The sequence below is a fragment of the Brienomyrus brachyistius genome, chromosome 5 (assembly GCF_023856365.1).
Source record: "Brienomyrus brachyistius isolate T26 chromosome 5, BBRACH_0.4, whole genome shotgun sequence".
Taxonomy (NCBI): Eukaryota; Metazoa; Chordata; class Actinopteri; order Osteoglossiformes; family Mormyridae; genus Brienomyrus; species Brienomyrus brachyistius.
Genome location: NC_064537.1, coordinates 21,759,999 through 21,771,131, shown reverse-complemented (window position 1 = coordinate 21,771,131; position 11,133 = coordinate 21,759,999). Strand labels below are relative to the sequence as shown.

General features: G+C 42.5%; 1 protein-coding gene across 1 annotated transcript; it reads left to right on the top strand.

Annotated features, from left to right (window-relative positions):
- The first annotated feature begins 2,239 nt into the window (after nt 1-2,239).
- Nucleotides 2,240-10,385, top strand: enpp7.1 (ectonucleotide pyrophosphatase/phosphodiesterase 7, tandem duplicate 1). The gene is made up of 6 exons (XM_049015617.1): nt 2,240-2,486; nt 2,791-2,936; nt 3,089-3,721; nt 7,600-7,843; nt 9,273-9,396; nt 9,860-10,385. Exons 1-6 carry the CDS (start codon nt 2,240-2,242, stop codon nt 9,918-9,920), a joined length of 1,455 nt encoding a protein of 484 aa, XP_048871574.1. The 3' UTR covers nt 9,921-10,385.
- Nucleotides 10,386-11,133: the final 748 nt, after the last annotated feature.

The following is an 11,133-nucleotide window of genomic DNA, read 5'->3' as shown; positions in this document are numbered from 1 at the left end:
ATACTGATAAGACAATGTCAAAAACAGACTCAACTGGGGGAGATGGTCTCCATTTAAGATACCAAAAACTGGCGATAGTTGCAGCTTGTGTTTGATATTCCATTGTTTCAAAAAATTGGTATCAATATATACTTTCAATCTATGCACATATTTTTTTTAAAATAAAATGCCAATATTAAAAATTATCGGCTAAAAAGCAATGGTCTTAAAAGTGCTGTAATGAGCCTTTAGTTCACATAGTTCTCACCATGTCAATCATCTGGCTGCATAAGCAGAAAAACGCCGAATCATCTGAAAGTGACTTTCCCACAATTTCTTATTTTCAGGAGCTGTAGTTCACTGGTACCAGCTGTCGCTTCAGACTAGCAGGAATTCTGAAACACAGAGAAGCAAACTGCTGTGACAACGATGAGTCCCAGAGATTTCTCATCGCATGTGTGTGCTGAAGGTCCATCCAGCACCCCATGACGTAAAGTGCTCAGTAGTTACACCGGGGTTGAAACAGGTCATAAATCCATGAACCTTGGGAGTCTCTCTCTCTCTCTCTCTCTCTCTCTCTCTCTCTCTCTCTCTCTCTCTCTCTCTCACTCACTCTTTCAAAAAACTCAACATGGGCATCACTTTATCACCCAGTCTGAAGACTTTGTGTTGATATTGCATAACACCAGTTGACATGCAACGTAAGGTCATTTCTGCTGAACTCTTGGTACTGTGAAGTAACAGCTCTTTATGGAATTCTATAATTAAGGAACATATGTTATGGCCTCGGGGCATGGTGCAAGCGGGGAAAAGAAGGCGGCTCCAAGACAACAAAAGCGTTTATTGATGGAACTAACACTGGAGAAGGCACAAAATCACAGGACCATCAACGGGGCTCTGAAACAAACAGGAGAAACAAGAACTAACTACAAGTAATGCTGATGAAAGCAGGGCGACACCAGGAACAGAACAAGGAGAACCACCCGAGAAACACACAGCAACCGCACACAGAGTAACGTCCCACAGCACAGGAACCTAATACAACGCCTGACTGGAGAAATGAAAAAAGGCAGACACTTAAATACACAGATAACGAGGACTGACAAACGGCAGGTGTGAATCAGACAATCAACCAATCACGGAGGGCGCAGGACAATGACCAATAGATGGAACAATGCTAGCAGAGGGAAGCAGGTAACAGGTAGAGTAACTGATAATAAACAAGGGAACTTTAACAAAGCACTTAGGCATAACAGCACTAGGAACATGTACAATCGAAACCAAAATCAGCAGCAGGACACAAGCAAGGCAAACTTGCTTTTCCTGCAAAAACAGGAAAGCAAAAATAACCAATAAACACTAATAAAAAACAGGAGACCAATAAATACAAGACAACACATGAAGCTGGCCCACTAGCAGAGGGGTAACAGACTGCATACTGCATGCTTTATCCACTAAGCTACGTGGTGGTCCTGGGAACAGGGAAAACACACTAGGAACTAAGACAGAGGGAGCAGGTTGGCCTGCAGCTGCTGGTCAAATGGGGATGAACGCATGGGCCAGGGGTCGAATGACAGAGAGGGGGAAAGGAGGAATGTGCAGCAATGCCTGCTAGTCGAATGTGTCACAGAGGGTAGGGTCAGACAGACGGTAGAGATCCTATAGCCTGTGTTGCCCCAGTGTGCATTATTGTTACACATTTTATATACGTTTCTTACATGAAAGATGAAAATTATGACATAAGAACATGGCTTCCCGTCTATACTATGCAGCACATTTATTACCAGACTCTCTCTATTTTGCAGTCTTTGTGAAACCCTTTACTTCTGTCTCATTCACAACAAATGCACTTATACATACCAGTGTATAATACAGGCTGCTGGGAGCACCTCTGGACCGGATTTTGCATAGGACTCCTAACACAAATGGATCAAAATGTCGTTTTCCATTAAGCTAAATGAAGAAATCCTGTGTGTCTCAATGTCTGTGTAACATACTTACCCAAATGGACCATCTGATCAAACTATGCCAGCTAAGGATTATCAAACGCAAAAGGTAGCATTTGATAAGATAAATGGGGGTGGTTTGCACATAAACCTTGTACCGATTCAGATACACGTTTAAAAAAAACACTACAGGAGGGGCCACACTGTGACCAGTAAATACTGGTGTGAAGCAATGTTCCAGTACCATTTCTGAGAAGTGCAGTGAAGCAACATCGTCAACAGTTTTTCTGTTGGTGGTCTGTGTGATGCCTGCAATGCTGTTGGCGTTTTGTGTCTGTCTCCTCCTAGCAGCATCATCCCTTGGGGTCCCATTAGGTGAACCCCACAAAAGAGTGAGGAACAAGCTGCTTCTGGTCTCCTTTGATGGATTCCGCTGGGACTATGACCGAGATGTGGACACCCCCAACCTGGACATCATGGCCCAGGATGGTGTCAGGGCCACTTACGTGACGCCCCCGTTCATAACCATCACCAGTCCAGCGCACTTCACCCTGCTTACAGGTAAAATGACGCGTGAAATTAACTTTTGTGTTATTGCACTATGATCTGGCCTCAGCTTGGGGTTTGAGCTTCGAGTTTTAGTTTGACATTTCAAGCAATAATATGTCATTTTCTTAAAATAGCTACAAACTGACAAAAATTGAAATGAGTTAATGTGAAATAAAAGTAAAGATTCTTCACATGCTGATTAGAATTAAAACATTACTCAAAGAATGAAGACGGAGCTTACAGTGCAATGCCATTGTCCAGTGCTGAGGTGGAATAATGAGTTGAACATATCCTTCATGACGTTACCTCTTTGTAGGTCGGTACATTGAGAACCATGGTGTTATACATAACATGTGGTTTAACATCACCACTCAAGAGAGGAAACAGTACTATATGACACAGTTTGTTGATGAGTGGTGGGACAATGGCAGTCTGCCCATCTGGATCACAGCACAGAGGCAGGTAAAACAAAAGAGCAATGGCTGGGATTGGGGCTGCAATACTTCATCTCACCATGAAACAGGCCTCTGTCTTTATCACTGTGTGTCACTCTCTGTGAACCTTTCTCTGCCCCCCTACTCCCTGCACTCCCACCCCGCGTACCCCTCCCACAGGGTCTGAAGGCCGGCTCTCTGCACTTCCCTGGAACAGCATCCCTATACCAGGGGGAGAAGGTTCAAGTTGGAGAAATGGAGCCAATATTTTACAATCACTCTAATGAGACAGCTTGGCATGAGAAAGTGGATAAAGTCATGGCTTCCTGGTTCAGCGAGCAGGACCTGGATTTTGTGTCGCTGTATTTTGGGGAGCCGGACAGCACAGGGCATAGGTATGGACCGGATTCCCCGCAGCGTAGGGAGATGGTGAAGCAGGTGGACCGCACAGTGGGATACATCCGCCAGGCAGCCCAGAAGCACGGGCTCACTGACAGACTCAACATCATCATCACTGCTGACCATGGCATGACCACAGTGCTCAGGAATGGCCTGGTCAAGGAGATCATCATATCTAAGATCCCAGGTTTTTCATTTAAAGATATCAAGTTCCAGCTGCTGGATTACGGCCCTACCGGCATGCTACTTCCAAAGGAGGGAATGCTGGAGAAAGTATACAATGCCCTGAAAGGTGCACATCCTAATCTCCATGTCTACAAGAAGGAAGACATGCCCAGTTACCTTCATTACTCCAACCATCCTCGCATTCTGCCTATTGTACTCTTCGCGGATCCAGGATTTGTTATTAATGGGGTGAGTGTATTGAAAGTCTACATTACATTAAGCTGTCAAGTACCTTCAAACATATATGTATGCAGTATTAGAAAATGAAGGCTTTGTTCCACCTAGAAACTAACATGAAGGTTAAAATTCTGCATTGAGAACAGCATACTTACTCTTGCATATAGTAATAATAACAATAAAAACTCAGAAAGGTTGTGCTATATTGTCTATGATATATTTCTCACTGTCTGAACATGCACCATAGCAATATAATGGGCTATTTTTCACACAGACATAAATAAATAAAAGTAGCGGGGATGACTTTGAGTTCATTAAGCAGTTGGTGACAAGCAAATAGACTATTTCTGACCAAAAATGAATTAAATTTTAATCCATGCTGAAGAAAACGTACATTTATCCAAATACCCTCCCAGCATCCACTTGGTCTGGCTGGCAGTATAAAGAGATCCCCGTTGTCATTAAAGTATTCATGCTCTGAAATTCAACACTGGCTTTTAAATCTGACTGATCATTCAATTATTTTGCATCGCAGTCATGCTGGATCATTTTAACTCCTAAAATAACAGCTCCAAAAGATATAAAAATATGAAATAATAAGATCATAGAATCTTTTGTGATGGTATTTGATTCAATTGCATCCAAGCTCATCTTCCATGCATGGGTTCTGGAATCAAATCTCTTTATTGGGGTGGAGTCTCTCCTATTCTGGAATTCTCCATGGGAAATAGCCTCAGGACATTATGCGGATATTCACAAGTCCTTGACTGTGATCTGTGCTGCTGGAATCTTTCCCCAGTGCACAGAAGTATTGCTTCTATGCAACTGTGGGTTGGCAGGGGAAAATCCTGACTGTTATTTGTGTGTATGCAACAAACAGTAGTTCAGAGTATTCAGTCTTCTTAGTTAATTTGGGTGAGGCGCTTGAAAGGGATTACACGTTCTGCAGTCCCACCTATTCCCCCTGATTGCGAAGAATGACCTAAAGTATTATTGGCAATAGCCATGGTTTGTCTATAACAGACGCAGGGACGCTCTCCGGTTTACTTGGAAGCAGCACACCCTAGGCCAAAAGCTAATGGCTAACTTTATAGTTGTGTCATCTGATTTGATGTCAGATATTTTCGACTGAAGAGGGGGGCAAGGCTATCATTTGATCATCACTTGGCAGTGAGTTGGTTTTGACACATTGGGAGGTTAGATGGGCCAGGAAGACCTAGATAAGCGGTTAGTGTTTGCTGGGAATTCCTGGCTAAAGCGTTTGTGTCTTGACGAATTCAACTTACAGCGGTAGGAAACTTCTCCCACTAGCTATATCATGTTGAGGACATTGAGCCTGAGTTGATCATGTTCAGCACCTCAGTCATTGCAACAGTTGCTAAGAGGTGTGGCGAGAAGTCAGTCAGTGTTTGTCATGACAGTATCCTGAGGACACCGCTGGTGAAGGAATCTGTCAAGCTGAAGAAGGAGGGTCTTAGCACAGTGTTAGTGTAGGAGTCTCAAGAGACAGGCCAGAAGGCAGTCTCAGAGGAGGAAGTTTATGCTTGGGAGTTTCAAAAGGCTGTGGAGAGGGAGATTGGGCATCACTAAAGATGTTTTGGTAAGCCCTTCAAAGCTTTAGGAGGGAAAGGCAGAAGCATGCTCAGACTGTATTCAACAGGCGAGGGGGAACTACTGACCAACTCTGGGTATATTGTCGAGTAGTGGAAGGAACACTCTCAGGAACTCCTTTAACCCAGAGGATATGCGCAGGAGGCAGTGCAAGAACCCTTTGGTTGCTGTGGTGGTCAGGGACCTCCCCGGTGGGATGATTGAAGGGATGAAATCTGTTCCAAAATTTTGAAAGCACTTCTGACACCTCTCTGATACCCCACTGTTATGCTGCATGGAAGACTGGTTCCTCTAGACTTGAAAACAAGGGTGGTGGTTCCTATTCTTAAAAAGGAGAAGGTGTGTAATCATGTGCTCCAGCACACACTATGGGAGGTTCTGTAGGAATAGAGAATACTAGGGTCACTACTGCATGCTCTGTAGTTGTGTGTGGAAGCTGGCAACAAAGTTGAAGTTGTTTAGAGTGGGTGTTGGCCTCTGGCAAGGGTGCACCTTGTCTCCACTACCATTTGTGATTTTCATGGACAAGGTGCAATTGTGACTGGTAGGGTGTCTGAGATAGGGAGATAGAGGTGACATCCTTGCTATTTGTAGATGACATTGTTCTTCTGGCCTCATCAGGACTTCCAGCATGCACCAGAGCTGTTTGATGCTGAGTGTGAAGCAGCTGGGATGAGAATCAGCACCTCGGCTGGTGGGGCTTTCCCAGAAAAGAGTGGTTTTCTCCTTTTAAGTGTGAGGGGAGTGTTTGCTCTTAGTGAAGGAGTTTAGATACCTTGTTTACAAGTGATGGTAAGAGGGAATGGGAGATTGACAGGCAGGTGGTTTGGTGGCTGCTCTTTTGTAGACACTGAGCCGGTCTCTGCTAGTAAATTAGAAGCTGAGTCAATCTACCTCCGTATCTTCACTTGAGCTGTGGGTAGTGACCGAAAGAACAAGGTTTTGAGTCCAGGTGACTGAAATGAAGGCATCTGCAGGGATGCTGGGCTCACTTTCTGTGATAGGCTGAGGAGTGTGGAGATCCAGGGAACCTCGAAATAGAGCCACTCCTCCGTTGTATCAAAAGAAGTCAGTTAAGATTGTTTGGGTATCTCATAAAGATGCCACCTCAAAGGGGCTGTTCTGGGAATGTCCCAATAGGGGGAGGCCCTGTGGCAGACCATGAACACATTGGAGATATTATACAGTATTTCTCAGATGCACTGGGGATGTCTGGGGATCCCCCAGAATGAAATGAGAGTCTGTGGCCTTGTCAAGAGAGGTTTAGGCTGACCAGTCCAGCATTCTGCCACCATGATCCTCAGCAGGATAAGAGCTGTGAAGATAGTGATGATGATGATGGTGATGATGGTGATGATCCTAATGATGGTGATGATGGTGATGAAGCATCCAGTTGTCTGTTTATGTCAGTAATGTGTAGAATGAGGCTGTTGCTTACAGTACATGCCTCCATTTAACCAAATCGATGTACCAACAGATGCTCTGTCAGTGTACTTAAAAAACTAGAATGAACTTTTCCTTTCAATACATTTATCTTTTATAAAGTGGGCTATAGTAAATACCACGCTTAAATCTGAACTGTAGCTTCATATAGTGGCTTTTGATCCTCTCATATATTGCCGGCAGCAACAAGCTTAAAAAAATGCAATATAAATTTGTTGTTGGAATAATATTACATAAAGAAATCAGATTTTTTTTCCCTCGGTGTATATGTACAGGCAACACTGATAAATGGATGAGAGGAAAGATCTAAAAGTAAACTGTTGACTTGAACATTTATCTGTGTGTGAGTATGAATATATAAATATCTGAGTATGAATATATACATATAATACTCAATTGGTCCTTCATTCTGCTTCTACCGGTTGCAGTTGTACAGAATTTTGATTAACATAATATTTATTAAATAACTGAGTGCTTTATATATCTTTAGCAAATCAACCACAACAGCCTTACATCATTCACGAATTGTAATACTATTTTACATTTTTAGGTTTGGCGGGAGTGCACTGAGTGGAAATGCTGGTTCTTTTTCCTGTGATGTGAGGTCACCCTCTGGTGACAGTTTTTGGTATAACAGTGCGTTCAGCGATGCATGACATTTCACGGGGTATAAAATACACTGGCAATTATCAATAATATTTCCCCACAAATGAATCTGTCCAGTCACTCGTCTAATCTATATCGTATTGGGAAAATGTAGCCTAATGAAACTGGCCGATAGGAAATTGGATGTCACAAAGTCCATGAATTCATCTTGCCTATTTGTTTTTCTGCAGTTGTTTCCCGTCCAGTCTAATAAGGGGGAACATGGATTTGACAACCAAGCTATGGACATGAAGCCATTTTTCCGGGCAGTGGGACCGGACTTCCACAAAAATCTGGTGGTGGGCCCCTTCGAGACCGTACATGTGTACCCCCTCATGTGCCACTTGCTGGGCATCACACCTGAAGTCAACGACGGCTCCGTAGATGCCACACGACACCTGCTGGCCTCTTTTAAGGACTCGAGCCCGGCTGAGCGTGAGTGTGCATATTCCACAACATATGTGCATAGATTTGGGTATGGATAATAGGGACATGTCCCTATCAATATTATGAGATTACCATGTGTGATTGGGGGGGCGGAGGGGAGGTCTGGGCTTATTTTGCCCCTACCAAGGTACCAACGCCCTTGCGTAAGCAAATACAGTCATCATTTCAGTTATCCAGCTCACAGTGTCTTAGTGTGCTTACTACTCGTTCATAAAGCACTTCTCAAACACCAAGTGCGACACAGGCATGAGACACAAATATCTTAGTATAATAGTCTGAGTAATAATCCAGATTAAATATACAATTACAGGTTCTCTTCTGTCATAAATTACTTTTATTCAAGTTAATCATTGATGTTGGAGGCGGTTTCAGTCTGTTTTTATGTCGAATTGCTTGTTGAAGCACAATCAGACAGACACTTTGATGATACTTTTGTCACTATCTGGTCCTGGATTATAAAGCAACACTCACCTGGCTGTTTGCTTTGAAACATTTTTACTTTACTTTTACTAAGATGTAGGGAATACAAGTAAACAGCGCAATTTATCAGTTGTACTTCTTGTCCAGACACTATTTTATCTCCCTATTATATGCTCTTATTGTACTTTTACCTTGGAAAATTACCCTAGATGAGAGTGGCAGCCACATGAATAAATGTTAACTTAAATTTAGCAACTGAGACAAATTCTAGGTAAAAGGTGGCAATAAAATATTGAATCTATTTAAGGCAGGGATTTTCTGCTGGTATTATTATTTCGTTACACTGTTTTTCCCAAGGTGACCAACAATTTTTGCCCATTTGACTCAAATAAAATTCTGGATCGCTATCTTGCCCAAGGGTAGCCGAGCACAGCACCTGTAGGGGGCTTGACGCGCCACATTTCCTGCTGCCCTACCGTCCTTTGAAAGACACAGCCAAGGTGCCGTGATCTTAGCTAAGCTGTCAGAAGCATACATAATGAGATTTAGAATGCAGATTGCAGGGCTACTTATCAAATCAAAAAAGAAGTTCAACTGATAGAACCAATCAGATTAGGGCCTGGGTTTTGACCATTTTTTCTTCACCTGGGGGCAAGGTACCAGGGAATGCTGTGGGTAGGGGGTGGTGGGTGACTCAGCAGGCTAAGCCTCTCTGCCTGTGATTGGAAGGTCACTGGTTTGAGCCCAGCCTCGACAGAATAGTCACAGGTCCCTTAGCGTTCAGCTCTCCAGACCCAGGCCAGTGGCAAAGCCTTCACTCTAACCCTAAGCTTGCTCTCACCTGCATATGTGTTTCATGGAGAGCAAGATCAGGTAAAGAGAATTTCCCCACAGGAATTAAATAAGTGTCTCTTCTCTTCCATTTTGTTATAAGAAAGGTTTCTTTTATTTGAAAGGTGAAAAACGGTGTTTTTCATAAGCGGTTGTTTTCCTTCAGGTTCGGAGCAGGGAGCTGTCTCTAGGGCCCTCATCGGTCTGGGAGCAGTGGCTGGGTTTTTGGCACTTATGTTTGCGGTGGCCGTCTCTCACAGCACGTACAAACGGCGGCGCGGCAATCGCAGGTACTGTGGAGATGTTTCTCTTTTTCTCGGGGGCTTTGCTTTCCCATTGCCGAAAGTCACGGCACATTTGCCATATATCCAAGAAAAGGCTGGAATTACCTACCGTCTTGCACGAAAGATCGCACAATTCATGTTTGCACTGAAGTAGCAAATGATGGAGGATATAGCCTTTTAGAAATCTTCCGGGAGGTTTATTTTTCATGCCAGTGTTCCAGTTCTCCAACTGTAGAAATCCATTCATACATACAATCTCCTTATAAATATGAACTACAAAAGGGTTCAGGTTATTAGACAACTGTCGATTATTCTAAAGTGTCATCCGAACCACTAGGAATCAGCCACCGACTCTTGCCGCATAATGGTTCAGACAAAATGTGCTGTGCATAAAATTGTTTCATTCTAGCCTAAAAGGCCATTATGTGTGCTATAGCTTAAGGTCTGATTTATTTTGCTGGGCTTTCAGCTGCAAGGGAGGTGTGGACACTGAGGAACAAGAGGGCGTCAGCACACAAACATCCTTCTAAGTACTTGCTGCACCTGAGCAGGAGAAAATGAGAGACGAGTGGTACTTCATAAACCTGAGAATCACCACCTCCCTGATCTTCTAAGCCCCCCCAAAATAATGTCTTCTGCAGCATTTTGATGACTATATATATATATACACACACACACCATTCAGGGCCAAATATACAATATGTATATATGTATTTTTTAAATATTGCCAGCAGGGACATTGTGTATCAACATAGAAATCAAATCCTGCACAGATTTTCTTTAACCAGGAAAATGAAGCAATTATACAGAATTGTCACTGTCAAAGGAACATTCTGCAACTGTTACCACATTACAAGAAACATGTAGGCTTCCCCAGTTAATGCAAAATGCAGCTAAGTAAAGTTGTTAAAGACAAACAATGTATGCATTATAATTGAGGAAATTTCATACTAATTAGTTAATGTGGGCAACTATCACGGAGAATTAGCCCTTGATAAAAGGTGAATCTGTGAGCCACAAACTTAATTTCATTCAATTTATTGTGAGCTGTGTACATTGAAATACATGTGGCATGAAATGTATTGTTACATAGATTGCCTCAAAAATGTTCTTTTTTTGCATTTATTTACATGTTAATATATAGGATTTTGCCTGCAAAATTTTGCAATATTCTAAATCCTAAATAAAGAAATATAAATAAAGTGTTATTGTTGCCATCTAATATTCTGAAATATTCCTGTACTGAAGAGCTAACTATAGAGTTAACTATAATCATACTTAAATAGAGGTGGGAAAAAATATCGATATTATGATTAAACACGATCTTGGCTTTGACATTCACTAAATCTCAAGATCGATCTACAGCAGTTAATTTATGCCTCTTCCCATGACTTTGAAAATATTTTCACAGAATTTTCCTCATATCAGTCTCCTTATCTTATCTTATAGGTGGCGCTACTTTCTCTCTCCCCTATAGGAAGGTTCGCAATAGTATTGTGCAATCGCCTTGCGCCGCCATCTTGGTGCATTGTCAGTCAGGGTAGTGAAGGCAAACAAGTCAAGCAAGGCGTTATTCTCACAGCAGTCATATTCAGTGCACTGCTTATGGTGATGCGAAATAATGTTAACAAAAAGCAAAATAAATAAAATGCAATAATGGCAAACGAGGTAAAGAGAAAACAGATATTAATGGATGGGACCTGCTCTCAGTTATAAGAATATCGGTAATTATCTGTTTTTTTC